General features: G+C 37.8%; 1 protein-coding gene across 5 annotated transcripts; it reads left to right on the forward strand.

Moving 5' to 3' along the window:
- Positions 1-454: 454 nt before the first annotated feature.
- Positions 455-7,319, forward strand: LOC107491337 (LRR receptor-like serine/threonine-protein kinase FEI 1). Of its 5 annotated transcripts, none has more exons than XM_021143384.2 (13): positions 455-753; positions 881-1,026; positions 1,144-1,215; positions 1,327-1,398; positions 1,488-1,559; positions 1,742-1,813; positions 1,892-1,963; positions 2,548-2,654; positions 2,777-2,962; positions 3,050-3,382; positions 4,498-4,746; positions 6,500-6,633; positions 6,982-7,319. In XM_021143384.2, exons 2-13 carry the CDS (start codon positions 914-916, stop codon positions 7,204-7,206), a joined length of 1,707 nt encoding a protein of 568 aa, XP_020999043.1. In that variant the 5' UTR covers positions 455-753; positions 881-913; the 3' UTR covers positions 7,207-7,319. The 5 variants fall into 5 exon arrangements, with proteins under 5 accessions (XP_020999043.1, XP_015967666.1, XP_015967667.1 ...); XM_016112180.3 differs by having other exon boundaries at positions 881-1,022; XM_016112181.3 differs by having other exon boundaries at positions 881-1,022; positions 2,777-2,959.
- Positions 7,320-16,508: the final 9,189 nt, after the last annotated feature.

Here is a 16,508-nt window from a genome sequence, read left to right on the forward strand (position 1 = left end):
TTGAACTTAAAAACGCAGTCTGTTATGTACGTTGTTCGCAACTTTAGTTGTGCTATTGAATTTTATTATTTTTTTGGTGAGTCTATTGAATTTTATTATGTGGCAGTGCAAAATATACTGTGCTTCTATTTAACTTTAATTTTAAAATTTTTATATGTTTTAAAAATATTTGTCAGTTTTAAATGATCAGTTTATCACAATTGAAAATTGTTAGACCTCCTGTCCGAATTTCACTTCTTCTACCCATAGTGGGACTGAAACGCTCTGCTAGGCTACTCGGTACTGGCTTTAAGGTTTCATGAACAATGCATTCGCTGGTAAAATAAATAAATAAATGAATAACAGAAAACGAAAAAAAAAAATATCACTATAATTTAGTTTGCCTTGTTTCGAATAGTGGAGTAAAAAGCAAGCGTTACCTTTCTCTCTCTTCATGCATGCTTCAAAAGTTCAAATCATTATTTCAACTAAAGAACGTTCAATCATGGCACGTTGGCAACCCCCTGAGGTCTACCCCATTCTCATCACACTACCAACCTATGGATTCATCATCATCCTCACTGTTCACTTCACTCTTTCTCAGTGACTGCAGCCAGTGACTAAACTCCATTCTCCACCCACTTCACTTTGCAAATTCTGAACTAGAATCCATTTATAATAAGCCGGAAATGGAAAGGGCTCTGGTAGCTTGGGTGATTTTGGTGATTTCCACCATTGTTTACTTCCATTCCTCTCTTGCTCTCTCACAAGATGGTAAAACCTATGGACCCCTTTATTTTACTTTTTGGTCTTTTGGCTAGATTTTTCACATTTTATTCTTGTTCTAAGTAACTTTAATTGATTGAGTTTTCAAACTTTTGATTTTTCATTGATCTTCTAGGTGTCACATTGTTGGAAATCAAAAGCAGTTTGAATGACACAAGGAATTTTCTCAGTAACTGGCAACATTCTAATATCAAGTCCTATTGTAGATGGACTGGTATCACCTGTTATCCCGAGAAAGAACAGCGAGTTCGCTCGATGTATGTAAGAAGCTCATATTCTTCATTCTCTTGTCTTTTCCATTACTAGAGTATAGTTCATAGTTACTAGGTAGGCAATAATCTGGTACAGTAACGTGTATGTTTATCTTGTGTTCCTCAGAAATCTGCCTTACATGCAACTTGGTGGAATCATATCTCCCAGCATAGGCAAACTCAGTCGATTGCGGAGATTGTAAGTAGTTTTCCTCTTCCACTTGTTCACTACTTCAATTCTCAAAAATGGAGATTTAACATCTATGATTATACCCTCATTTTATTCAATTGTTGGTTTGTATCGAAACAGGGCACTTCATCAGAATGGTTTACATGATATTATTCCTAATGAGATTACCAATTGTACTGAGCTAAGAGCATTGTAAGTGAAATAGTGCTTTGGCTTTTTATGATCATTCCTTTAATTTTCTTGGGTAAGGGCTGATACAGTTTATTTGGTTATAATGAAAGGTACTTGAGAGCCAATTATTTTCAAGGAGGAATCCCGCCAGATATTGGAAACCTATTGCATTTAAAAATATTGTAATCCTTTCCTCTCTTTCAATTCTTCGCATTTTTTGTCGAAATCCTTTTTGCTTTCAATCATATCTGACTTTCTTATTGAACTATTAATATCAGGTTTCAGTGAAGTTGTTAAAATATATATTAGATAATGGCATTTTGATTCATATTTTGGTTATAACTAATGGGAATTTTAAATACAGGGATTTATCAAGCAACTCATTAAAGGGTGCAATACCTTCTTCTATTGGACAGCTCACACATTTGCAACTTTTGTAAGTTCATTTTGCACTGCATAATGATATTGATAACCATAACATTCAACATAATAAGCTTGATCCTGATTTTCTTAGGAACTTGTCGACGAATTTCTTTTCTGGTGAAATCCCTGACGAGGGAGTACTAGGAGCCTTTGGGAAAAACGTGTAAGTACTTCACACAGCAAAAACAAATTCTTGTCATATTATCTGCTATTTTAAGGTGCAGCTATGCTATATTGTATCTACGAAGTACGAATATTGTTTTGTTGGAATATTGCTTAATGCAAATATTTCTTCGCGTCTGAATCTTAAGCATCACATATTTACAAATGATTACTGTATCAAATAAAGGGGATAATCTGTCCTAATTGATTTTAACAATCTCTGCTAGGTCACAGTAGAAGTAACATCTATATCTATGTTGAATTTATTTGTTTATTTTTTATCCTATATGAATTCAGTTGTACACAGTATATTTATATGAGAGAAGCTGCAAAAGTTTGATTGTAAGAAAAACATTCTATTGCCAAATGAGAAGATAATTCAAGTTAGGAAAAAATGATGGAAAGCAAAATTAAAAGATTGGAATGCCCCTACAGGTTTCACATATTTATGACATATGATTCTTAATGATGTTATCTCCAAGTCTGAAGTGTGAACTATTTGTTTCAAATGAATTATGGTCATCTTATTTGAGACGTGCTTTATATGGGGGTTCAATCCTTTTGCTTTTTTATGTATGGGAACAGGTTTATTGGCAATTTAGATCTTTGTGGACGGCAAGTTAAAAAACCATGTCACACAACACTTGGTTTCCCTGTGGTGCTACCACATGCTGAGAATGATGAATCGGAAGGCAAGTCCTACAATTTATATTCTTAGATGTGGTTTTACATACTAGATTTTTCAAGTGTTTACTTATTGATTAATCAAGGTTTGAGCTTGTAAGATAAATATATAAACTTTTAAAATTTTCAGTAACTACCAAAAGAATATCACATTATGTGAAGTGGGTGTTAATCGGTGCAATATCAACAATGGGCATTGCACTTGCCTTAGTACTTCTGTTACTCTGGATTTGTTTGCCGTCGAAGAAGGAAAGAACTGCTAGGCAATACACAGAAGTGAACAAACAAGTCAATCCAGAATCAAGTACAAAGGGTGGTGTGTTTCACATTTGACTGAAAAAAAAAAATAATTTGGCCTTTTATTCTTGATGAACATATAGTTATTTACCTGCTCCTGTAACAGGTACAATACTAATTACTTTCCATGGTGATCTGCCATATCCATCATCTGAGATCATAGAGAAACTGGAGTCACTTGATGAAGAGGATGTGGTAGGGTCTGGGGGATTTGGTACTGTTTACCGCATGGTGATGAATGATTGTGGTACATTTGCTGTTAAGCGGCTTGATAGAGGTCGGGAAGGGTCAGATCAAGGATTTGAAAGGGAACTAGAAATCTTAGGTAGTATCAAGCACATCAATTTGGTAAACCTTCGTGGTTATTGCAGGCTTCCTTCTACAAAGCTCCTTATCTATGATTATTTGGCACTGGGAAGCTTGGATTGTCTCTTGCATGGTATAACTATTTTTTTATGCGCTGGCCATCTCCCTCTTTCATTAAGCTAAATTTGTGTAAATGTTTCTTGGAAAGTGAGAACATCCTTTCGGTGGTGAACTTTGCAATGGAATCTGTTAAGTAGTTAAGGAAAGTGGAAAATCACACATTAAAAGCTAGCTATTAAGGGAAAGAATCACTCTCCTTTGATACAAGATCAAGCATACTGTATTGCCTAATGTGAGACTTTGAGCACCCCATAATACCCAAGTCTCTAACAACGATAAACTGGCTTAGGAGAGCTAACATCCATGGTGGCTCATTCTATCAACACTGACCTAGTGGTAGCCACTTGGCTATTGTCTATAACTATTTCAGTATTCACCTTAATCCAATCTTCAAGTAGCTCTTTTCATGCCGTCAACAACCAGTTTCTGATACCAGTTGTAACAACTGGTACCCAGATTTAATAAGGAACAATACAGAAGTAATAGAAAGACAAGGAAACAAGAATGAATCAAGTGTGATGTCACCCTTTTCATGTTTGTAATATACTGAATTCTAATGATGAAAATAATGACACTGGCAGAAATTATAGGGTCTGCGTCCCTCCTAGTTGTGAATGGTTTTTTTTTTTGTCATTTTTTCATGTTGAGGGTGGATATCTCCTCACTATCTTTTTCAATCTCATTTTAGAGGAACCTTATTGATAAACTTTATCACTCATTGTAAAGTAAGTCTTCTTAAATCCTGATGCCAGTATGATGAAAAAGAAATTGGCAGCATAAATGAATTTCACGTTTGTATAGTGACAATCTCTCTCCTACTGGCTAAGTGTGTATACGGCAAAAGTTGTTGATGCATATCATTTGTCAGCATCCCTGGCAAAGGAAAAAATGATACAGGGTTCACTAACTATGATATTCAATTACAAATTTACAATTGTTGTCTGAATGAGTTGGAATTATTGGAGAACCTTAAATACATGAGTGGTTCTCATGACTTTGGTCTATCATCACCTTTGTATATTTTCTAAAAATCCAGTTTAATTATGTTTTTCGTCTACTATGATTCATGATGACATGCTCTTTAGTTCTATGATTAGCTAATTTCTTTTATGAATCCATCCTGCTCAGGAAACAGTGAGCATTTTATGAATTGGCACACTCGCCTAAAGATAGCCCTTGGTTCTGCCCGGGGTTTGGCTTACTTGCATCATGACTGCTCCCCCAAAATCGTGCATCGAGACGTTAAATCTAGCAACATCCTTCTTGATGAAAACATGGAGCCTCATGTCTCTGATTTTGGACTTGCAAAGCTTTTGGTTGATGATGACTCCCATGTTACTACAGTTGTTGCTGGCACATTCGGCTATTTGGCGCCAGGTATGCACTTAGTTCTGAATACTAGCACCTTTATTAGGGTGAAAATCATCTGTTTTAGAGTCACAACATAGAAATCTGCCAAGAGAATGACATTTATTTAGGTATTTTTCATGTAGGGCTTCAGTATTTGATGATTTCCAGAGAATCAATTTTCAAGATCTATTTATATAATCTGTTGAGAGATAATTTTGTAAAAAATGTCCATGAATTATTCAATTAGTAACTAACATTATAGCTTTAGGTGGTCAATTTTTATGTTTTGGAAAAAGGTATTACTAGAAGAAATTTTATTTTTCTTCTTGTTTGGTATAATCTTTTGAAGTTTTGAAGTGTTATAATTCTTGTTCAAACATTTGATCAAAACAACAACAACAACAACAACAACAACAACAAAGCCTTGTCTCACTAAGTGGGGTCGGCTACATGAATCAAACGACGCCATTGTGCTCTGTCATGTATCATGTCTACAGAGAGACCGTTTACATGTAGATCTCGTTTGACCACCTCATGGATGGTCTTCTTAGGTCTTCCTCTGCCTTTCGCCCTTTGTCCATCTTCCATCTCATCCACCCTCCTGATTGGATGTTCTATCGGTCTTCTTCTCACATGTCCAAACCACCTGAGACGCGATTCAACCATCTTTTCCACAATAGGTGCTACTCCAACTCTCTCCCTTATATCTTCATTCCTTATTTTATCCAATCGCGTATGACCACTCATCCATCTCAACATCTTCATCTCTGCCACACTCAACTTATGTTCGTGCTCCCCTTTAGCCGCCCAACACTCCGTACCATACAGCATAGCCGGTCTTATAGCGGTGCGATAGAAGTGAGTAACATATAATAATAATATCAATGAATAAAAGAGAGAGTAGAGTGTGTGTGACAAAGAAAGTGAGTAACATATAATAATAATACACAGAACACAAACTGCGAAGACTGTAACACACACACACACACACACACACACACACACACACACACACAAAAGAAGCACAACACAGTGACTAAACATTGGCTGCCGGCCTGGGGAAGGGTGGGGGTAAGAAAAATGTTTGATAGTGAGAGGGAATAAAATGATCAATTAATCATAGAGATAATTGGGGTAAACTTTATCCCTAAATGAGCCCAAATTTCACTCGTTAAAATTCTATCCATCCTATTATAATCATATCAAGCCTCCTCCTAGTTCAGAAAATTTTTACTTGTTTCATTGTTTATATTTCATCGAGTAACTCAAGTATATGTAGCCTTCCTTACCATGCTGCATCTGCTTGTGGTAGACATGTGTAGATGCTACACCTGTTTTAATAGTGTCTTATATTTTCTTGAAGAGGATTAATGCTTACCTTTATCCTTGCAAGTATATGAGTGAGTTTGCAAAGTTTTAACAAGTCAAAATAGTCTTCATAGGTAACAAATGTGAGTCAAGTTAGTCCTAGTAACTAATTCAATTCATGTTTTTTACATACGGAAAATATTTTGACTCATTAAAACTAACCTATAGAGACCAAAATGATTCATGTATGTACCAAGACCAAAGTGAACATTAACCTTCTTGAATATGAATAGGGTAAACATTAGAGATACAAAGTATACTCAAGATGAATGTATTCTTGACCTGCAACAACTAAATCAGTTACAAAAGCAAGTGATTAACTGATTACTATAAGAGAAAACAACTGAATAAGTGATATATATTTTTTTATATTTATTTATTTATTTTGATGTTTTTCCTGGGTCAATAATAGAATATCTACAAAGTGGGAGAGCAACTGAGAAGTCAGATGTATATAGCTTTGGAGTTCTATTGCTAGAACTGGTAACTGGAAAGAGACCAACAGATCCTTCCTTCCTGAAGAGAGGGCAAAATGTTGTTGGTTGGGTAAGCTTTAGCTCATTGGTTGAGAATCCCAAAAAGGACAATTTGCATTGATGAAATAAAGTTTGAAGTTACCAAATACAATAAAGGGTTTTGCTAAGAGAACTTCTTCGGTTTTCAAAAATATGAATTTTGCATCCGTAGTTTTGAGCTTGAAATGCATTTATTAAATATAAACTTCAAAGTTTCTCACAAGAGACAAATCCTACAATAAATAACATGAAAAGTTTCTATTACTTGTATTCTTAACTAGTGCATGTAGGATACTAGTTAGTAGAACCGTATTTCATTTTCTTCTTTACCACTCATGTTTTAAACCATGTGTACCAAGTTTTGGAAAATAATTTTCAGATGAACACAGTCCAAAAAGAAAACAGATTCAAAGAAGTGTTAGACAAAAGATGCACCGATGCAGATTGGGAGTCTGTCGAAGTGATCATTGAACTGGCAGCAAGATGCACGGATGCAAATGCAGACGACCGTCCTATGATGAACGAAGTGGTACAGTTGCTGGAGCAAGAGGTTATGTCTCCTTGTTCAAGTGGTTTATATGAGTCACAAATAAATCATTATTGAATGGCTCAATCAGATACAGGATACTAACAATGCTGTGTATATTATTCTCCTAGACTTTGTAGTAATTGACAAATGAGCAATATGACTTTTATTAATCAACATGGGTTCGCTGATTAATAAATGAGCAAACTTTTTTAATGCAGTACTCAACAAAATTCAACTGTTTTCATTGAAAATTATTAAAAATTTAGGTTATGTTTGATTTGTGTTTTTATTTTTTGTTTTTATTTTCAGTTTTTTTTTTTCTTTTGAATTTTATGAAGAAAAAAGTGACAATAACAACAATAACAACAACAACAAAGGCTTGTCTCACTAAGTGGGGTCGGCTACATAAATCAAACGACGTCATTGTGTTTTGTCATGTATCATGTTTACAGAGAGACTGTTTATATGTAAATCTCGTTTGACCACCTCATATATGGTCTTCTTAGGTCTTCCTCTGCCTTTCGTCCCTTGTCCATCTTCTATCTTATCCACCCTCCTCACTAGATGTTCTATCGGTCTTCTTCTCACATGTCCAAACCACTTGAGACGCGATTCAACCATCTTTTCCACAATGGGTATTACTCCAACCCTCTCCCTTATATCTTCGTTCTTTATTTTATCCAATCGCGTATGACTACTCATCCATCTCAACATCTTCATCTATGCCACACTCAGCTTATATTCGTGCTCCCCTTTAGCCGCCCAACACTCCGTACCATAAAGCATAGCCGGTCTTATAGCGATGCGATAGAATTTACCTTTAAGTTTTAAAGACACTTTTTTGTCGCATATAAAACCAGATGCACTCCGCCATTTTGACCAACCTGCTTGGATCCTATGATTCACATCCTGTTCAATCTCTCTATTATCTTGTATGATGCACCCAAGATAGTTAAAACTTTTAACTTTTCGTAGGATGTTTTCTCCAATCTTCACTTCTATATTAGGGTTTTCCCTTCTCAGACGGAACTTACATTCCATATATTCCGTCTTGCTACGGCTTATGTGCAGATCATACACTTCTAGAGTTTCTCTCCATAACTCCAACTTTTTATTTAGGTCTTCCCTTGACTCTTCCATAAGGACGATATCATCGGCAAAAAGTATACACCATGGCACAGGCTCTTGGATGTGCTCTGTGAGTACTTCCAAGACTAATGTGAAAATGTATAAACTTAAGGATGATCCCTGGTGTAATCCCATACCAATAGAAAATTCCTCTGTCACACCACCTTGAGTCTTCACACTAGTTGTGACTCCATCATACATGTTTTTAATTGCACGAATATATGTTATCCTTACTCTTATCTTTTCTAAAACCTTCCATAAGACATTCTTTAGTACTCTATTATACGTTTTTTTCAAATCAAAGACATGCAAACTAAAAAAAGTGAAAACAATAAAAAATCTATTTTTTGTTTTTACTTTTTGTTTTCAACTTTTTCCTTCGTAAAATCTAAAAACCTGAAAATAAAAATACAAATTAAATGCACCCTTAAATTTTCAATGCATTTATTTTAGATTTATTAAATAAAAATATTTAAAAAATTTTGCTAATAGTAAGTTTATTATGTGCCCTTAGACGCATATTAGCTAAACTCTTATTTTAATAGGACAATTAATCAAGACAAAAACATCACGTTATAGTCTATTGTTACTCTATATGTATTGTTTTTTTTTTTAATATATCAAAATTATCAAAACAATAGTTAACTCTTATTGTTTAGATTTGTCATTATGTTTGCAAGTCTTCTAAATATTTCTTCAAATTTTTTTTGTTGCTTTTCATTTGGAAGCCTTCATATTCATAACTAAGTCTATTGAATAAATGATTATTTGTACCCATGAGAGATGAAAACGTTGATATTTGTACCCATGAAAGCTCGAAACTAATCTTGTACCTATGATAGATGCTGTCCGTGTGACAAAAATACCCTGACTTGGATCTGAGCTTGGTTCGTGGGTTCCCGAACCTATGTGGCACTCCCACCCCCTCCCCCCAACCCATATCTGAGCCAACCATTCACCATCATCATCTTCACCATCATCCCCATCTATCACTGTCTCTTATCCAGCCACCATAACCTCCATCACTATCACCTCAGCACCACCACAGCCACCTCCCTTCACCACAACCTCCGGCGACAATCCATACCGCCACGCCCCTTTCTCTTCTTCTTCCCCTCTTCTCACCTCCGCTGAGCCCAGAAACTACAGCGCCAGCTCCTCCTCTCCGCCAAACAGCCGCAACACCTAACCTTCTCCGTAGGGTCCTTACGGCGTTCCAACCCGTCACCACTCCCCTGTTCGAACCCTACCTCCCCCAAAGCTCCCAGCAGCATCAGACAAGCCAAAATTTTCAAACAGAAGCATGAATCAAAACAAACCTAAATCCACTAACATGCATTTCTAACTAACCAAATTAAGCAAAATGAACTAAAAGCAATACAATAAAAGAAATAGAACTCAGAGAAAAATGCAGAGGATGGAAGACACAGGAAAAACGGAGGGGATGGAAGACACAGGGGCTGCACCCTGTTCTGGAATCGCGACGGTGCTAGGCTGGTTCGCGATGGTGAGACGGGATGACAGAGAAGGAAGAAGAAAGGGGGAAAGGGGCTCATCGTCGGTGTCGCTGTGACTCGTCGACGGCGCGGCGGTTCGGCCAGTGAGAGAGAGGGAGGAGAAGGTGGCCGGTTCGTTGGTGTGGCTGAGGAAGACAGAGAACACGCAAAGGGGAGAAAAGGGAAGAGGGTTGCGGTGGCTCGTAGAGGCCGACGGTGATGATTGGCGAAGCTAGGGTTCGGACAGGGGAGTGGTGATGGGTTGGAACGCCGTAAGGACGCTGCGGAGAAGGTTGGGTGTCGCGGCTGTTTGGTGGCAGACAAGAGGAGACCCAGGAATGGAAAAGATGGCCGCTGCCGCTCTGAGCTTTGGTGGAGAGGAGGAGCTACCGCTGTGGTTTCTAGGCTCAGCGGAGGTGAGAAAATGGGAAGAAGAAGAGAAAGGGGCGCGGCGGTGTGGGTTGTCGCCGGAGGTTGTGGTGAAGGGAGGTGGCTGTGGCGGTGCTGAGGTGATGGTGATGGAAGTTATGAAGGTTATGGTGATGGTGATGGTGAAGAAGATGAAGATGATGATGGTGAATGGTTGGCTCAGATTTGGGGGGGGGGGGTTTGGGAGTGCCACGTAGGTTCGGAAACCCACAAACCAACCTCAGATCCAAGTCATGGCACTTTTGTCACATGGACAGCATCTATCATGGGTACAAGATTAGTTTCGAGCTTTTATGGGTACAAATGTCAGCGTTTTTATCTCTCATGGGTACAAATGGTAATTTATTCTAAGTCTATTAATTTTAGATTGTTTGAGGTAACTTGTTTCTTTTATACGTAAAACTTAACTTTTCCATATTTTTTTAGTCGTTTCTCATGTTAAAATTTTCATATAATCATTTTAGGTGATGGTACAATGAAAAAAGTTGTTGACTTTGTTGTTGGATGAAACTTTCTTATAATAATCTTCTGGCTTAATTTTGTTGTCAAAATACATTTGTTCCCAATTTTGTCGGCCACTATTTTCTTCAAAACGTTGTTACCATTTTCAATCACACTCATATTTTTCCAATAGCCATAATTTATACCATTTAAAAGATGAGGATGATGTGTGGATAGTCCTTCAATGTGGTCAAAACTTATGTTTTTCCTGCCATGTTCGTTTCTCCCAAAATAGTTAAGCTTTGCAAATGTTTTTTTTTCTTCAATAACTTTTGAACTCATTGGTTCCCAGGAAGGGAAGTGAGAGTTGTCTAAACAAAAAATAGAATACTCAAACAACATACAGATAACAATAAACTACTTCAAGAAATAAAGAAACTATAAACACATATCTAACAAAGCAAGACTCCTAGGGTCCTCGTCCTCCATAGAGAGATCACCATTAGACACATATACTCCTTCAAACCGCTGTGTCTCCTTTATGATACAAGTTCTTTCATCAAGGCAAATCACACATAACTATTTTTCCTTATCCTCCAACCATCGGTTAACAAAAATTAGACTTCGTTAATGCAAATATCAAGAGTTCTTGCCTTCTTGAAAATTCGGGGGTTATGATGCTTCCAAATCGCCCAAAGAACAAAAAAACACACCATCTATTCCCTTTTGCGCAGTTTGCTAATAGGCAAATTCATTCAACATTGAAAGCAGTCCTTAGGTATTTGATACCAAACCCACGTCAGATTCCATCTTTTGAGAATTGTACTCCATATTCTCCAAGACCACTAACACCCAAAAAATATATGATGCACCAACTTCTTATTGATACTGCAAAGAACATAGCTCACCTCATTGTTGGACAACATCTTCAATTTACAGAGTCTGTCTATGGTGTTCAACCTCTCCAAAATTATAAACCACGTGAAGAGCTCAACTCTCGGAGGAACAAGGCCAATTCACAGTTTTGACAAAAAATTGTACATGTTAGACTCGAGGTCCCTACACTGGTCCTTATATATAACACTTAGGAAAGACTTTACTGAATACTCATTCAATTTATCATGTTTTCACACCAGTTATTCTACTTTGTTTGCCTTTAGAACTACTTTAGAGAGCATTTGCATCATAGAATTTAAATCCTCTATTTCCCAGTCCCGTAGCTCTTTACGCCAAGTCAGGCTCCATATCCATCTGTAGCCATCAACCCCACACTCACAAATCCTAATGTCCACATTATTTGAGACTCGGTACAACCGCAAGAACACCTCCCTTAATCTACCTTCGTTGAGCCATAAATTATGCCAAAACTGAATTCTTGTACCGTCCTCATCCACAAGTTGCATACCATCTTTAAAAACCTCCACCAACCTAGCTTCCCTTTGTTGTAGACTTCCAATTTCTCCCCACATGCTCCCAAAATCCCTCCTTATCAGATCCCCTAGTCTCTTGTCTAGTTTAAGTTTATTATACGAGCAAATTACTTGCTTCTATAATGGACACCCTTCTTTGTCAAATCGCTACCACCATTTGAATAAAAATGCCATGTTCTTTAGTGTCACATCCCCACATTAAGCCCTCCTAGGTTTTTAGGCCACTGCACCACCTCCCAACTTACCAATGCTAGACCCCTACCTCCCCAGAAAAATATTGATTGAAGTAAAGCAATTTTCCTAGCCATCGACTTTGACATCTTAAAAATACTTAGGTAATACATTGTAAATTATTCAAAATTGACTTAATCAACACGAGCTTCCCCGCTTTCGAAATATATTTACCCGTCCATCCTTTCAATCTCTCCTCTATCTTCCTAATCACCAAGTCCCAAGTATGAATCTGCTTGGAATTAACTCTTAAGGGGATACCTAACTATTTGATGGGCAAATTTACTCTCCTACAACCTAAAATACTCTACGCTTTCTGGATCTCCTCCATCCCCATATTCAATCCAATCAAAATAGATTTGTCATATTTTAATTTCAGCCCGACAACATCTCAAAACTAAGTAAAATTTTTCTTCCCAATCTTGCAAGCATTTTATTCAATACTTTCCCAACAAGAACAAACAGGAAAGGAGATAACGGATCAATTTGGTGTAAGACATTGAAGTTGATGTTAGGCACAACTGAATCCACCGCTGCCATGTACCGCCAAAATCTATGCAGTGTAGCACCTTGTCCATGAAGCCCCATCTAACCTTGTCACGCCTTCTAAAAGTCCAGTTTAATCAGCCATACTAGCTTCTTAGACCTCTTCAATCAATGTAACCTTTCGCATGCTATCAAGGCTCCATCATGAATCCATCTCCCACTTACAAAGGCAGATTGCACTTCACCCACCATCCCTAGCATCAGTGGGTTGCAATCTACTAGCCATAATCTTTGAAATTACTTTATATAAGCATCCAACTATACATATAGGCCAGTAGTCCTTAAGCTCGTTTGAGCCACCCTCCTTGTAAGCCAACGTTATCCACGTCAGATTCACTTCTTTTAAGAGTCGAAAATCAGCAAAGAACTTTGTCACTGATTTGCAGAAGTCATGTCCAATTACATCCCAAAGTCTTCTAATGAACTTAAAGTTATATCTATCCAAACCGGCAGCTCAACTCAGCTCTAATTTCCTCATTCTTTGGGATGGTTTCAAACTGTTTCACTTCCATCTCACTGATAGTATCCTACAATGATTTATCAAACTAGATATTGAACCTTTGCTCCTCGTCGTAAAGCTTCTTGTAAAATCTCTGAACTTCGTTCTTCACTCTACCCACACCCCTGAAGCATTTTTCATTAATGTGGATCTCCTCTATTATCTTGTTCTGCTTCTTTGATTTGGCTATCGAGTGAAAGAACTTAGTATTCTTATCCATTTATGAAGCAAAACGTGACCGGAATAGTTGCTTCCAGTAAAATTATCTCTTTTGATACTATACTTCTACCCGGCTTCTAATTGCCTTAGATCTCGCCAACAAGCATTCATCATCATTACCTTCTTCAATTTTATTATCAACTTTTTGCATTTCCGCCTCCAACCTCTTTATATTACTATCAATACTTCCAAAGAATTCCTTATTCCATAGCCTTAGCGGCCTTCTCATACCCTTTAACTTTTGAAGCAAAGTAGACTCCTCATTCCTCTTTTACTACCGAGATAAACTCCTCATTGTGATAGCCAAACATTCAAGGATTGAAAAGGCTTTGGACCCCAGTCGACATCCCCAAAATCCACCAAAAGCGCACAATGATTCGAAAGCGAACGAAGGAGACCTTCTAAACTTAAGGTATTAAACACCTCCTGCCATTCACTATTCACAAACACCCTATTAATCCTGCTGCAGCTCTTCCCCCATACCATGTGAATTTTCTCCCATTAAGATCTAGCTCTAGAAGTTCTATATCACCTATCCATGTCCTGGACTCATAGCCACTCTAGGTCAATATTTTACACCCAATTCTGTCTTCAAGCTTCATAATATCATTAAAATAACTTTCCATAATCAAGGAGACATCACAACTCGTTTACAAATTTGATATCTCTGTCCATACATCCAACTTCTCTTTTCTACTGTGGGCACCATAAACAACACAAATCAAACCAGCCATATTTTTTTCTTTTATAAAGTCCTTCACTGCCAACCACCTAGCCCCTGAAAAAACTTGAGATCCTTCAACAAAATCAGGCCTCCAGATACAAATTAGACCCCTGAGTTTCCTATCGCATCAATGGATACCCATTTAAATGAACTCAGTCCCCACAGTTTCAACATCATATTTCTATTACAATTTTCTTTCTTAATTTCCACCAACCCTACAAAATCAATTTTATTCTTTGAGCATAACCTGCTAACTATCCCTAATGTCCTTTTCCCAAAAATCTCCTAGTGTTCCAAAAAAGTAATTTCATTTAAGAGAAGAAACTTCACCTGGGTTTTATGTGTGCCAGCCACCCTTACCGCACCCTTTTTGCACACCTCGACCGTCTTTACCCTCTTTCTCAGGTCATAAGGGGTGCCCTCATTTTTATTTACTAATCTAACAAGCATTTATAGAATCATATCTTCTTCCTCCTCAACAAACACCATACCCGGCCGCCTCCTCACAAACCTTACTCATTGCCACTGCTTCTTCCACAGAGCTGGAGATGTTCTCTTTATGATCTCTTGTAGAAGAAGACGCACCTTTCCCATTCGCCCCAGTGCCTCACCAGAACTCTGAGTGTTAATCTCTTTAGAGTTACCCAACGGAAAAGCTTTTTGGTGCATCTAAGCCGTAGAGAAGCAGGGTCTAAAACCAGGTGAGTATGGACTAAACCCACCAGAAAGTTCTTGTTCCAAGTTCTCTACTTGCTCTGTCTAATGTGAAGTCCTTAGCTGCTTATTTTTGTCACTAATACCTTGGGCCTTGTAACACCCAATCTAATAGACTTTACATATGTGATTCCAAATTTAAATTAATCCCTTCCTCCTAACATTGTTGACCACTTCGCCAAGCTTTTCGTAACTCCCCTCCTCGAATAATAATCATACCCCTCCCATGCACTAAACCCCACATTCTTATTAACACCTTCTAGTCGCTTCTGCATTAACTCCTCTACAATTGGATCCCGCCTCACACAATGACCTCCCACCTTGAAGCTTCACTATTGTCATGGGTCTTGCTGTCATTCGATCTACTCTCTAGACCTCATTCACTTTCACTTGACATACTTTTCAGATGGATTTACACATTGTAAATCTCCCATCTGAACTCCTTCACAAAAACCTCAAACTTTCTGTCCCCATCCTTCACTATACCCCACTCCTGGATTGGTTCCCATTGATACGAGTCTATTAGTACTTTGGTCGCACAAAAGGAGCAGTAATTCTCTGTGAGGCCATCCATCATGACCATATTTCCCATATTTTTTCTATATTTTAAAATGATTTCTCTGACCATAAATGCACTAGAAGTCCCATTATCTCCACCCACACCCTTCTTGATAGATTCCACATAAAACTCTAATAAGGCCAAAGCTCATCAAAGAAGCCGTTGAGTATTAGATCATCGAGTGGTTTTTTCTCTATACTCTTTATTTTTAAGCGTGATCAAGCACTTATGAGATCATATGTCTCTACATTCAATTCTACCATCATCCACTCACTCGTCCGTTAACAAGCTCATCAGTAGGTTGAACTTAATCGGTTTGATTTTTGATGCCATAATGCTTCTGCGCAAAATATCCACTTGCACATCGAAGACTACCCCCTCCACCACCTTCCTTTTTGGGTTGCTCTACTTAGGCTTCGTATTTTCATGGGCCTTCGTTCTAGCATTTTCATTCATTCCCACTACTGCTTCCTTTCCAGTAAAATGCTTCGGCATGTCCAGATCTTGTCTTAACCTTCTTGTTCTCAGGTTCACACTTTCTTTTTCTCTCCATACTCCAGAATTAGCAGTAATACCTGTTCCTCTCGTCTGACTCTGTCTCATGAACCTTGCAAACAACACAGCAACCTTCTTGCCCTTGATGGAGACACCATCTGTTTGTGGCGCCCCACTTTCATCTCCCTCTAATGAGTCAAACCTTACAAATGCAAATCATCCTGAGTGTCTTCACCTCTCTTTTATTGAAATGTACACATCCACGATTTCTCCCACCCACCCAAATCCTTGAAATAGATTCTTCTTTGTGTTATCATCAGGCAGATTGTCAACAAATATCGAGTGCGTCATCCTCTCTACCTCCTTCCACGTCTGTACTACGTTTTCCTTGTTAGTGCTCTCGTAATTGCTTGATCTTGAGTCCGTTCCTCTACGTTTATCCCTCCTTCTTTGCTAAATATGCCAT

This window comes from Arachis duranensis, chromosome 5, assembly GCF_000817695.3.
Source record: "Arachis duranensis cultivar V14167 chromosome 5, aradu.V14167.gnm2.J7QH, whole genome shotgun sequence".
Taxonomy (NCBI): domain Eukaryota; kingdom Viridiplantae; phylum Streptophyta; class Magnoliopsida; order Fabales; family Fabaceae; genus Arachis; species Arachis duranensis.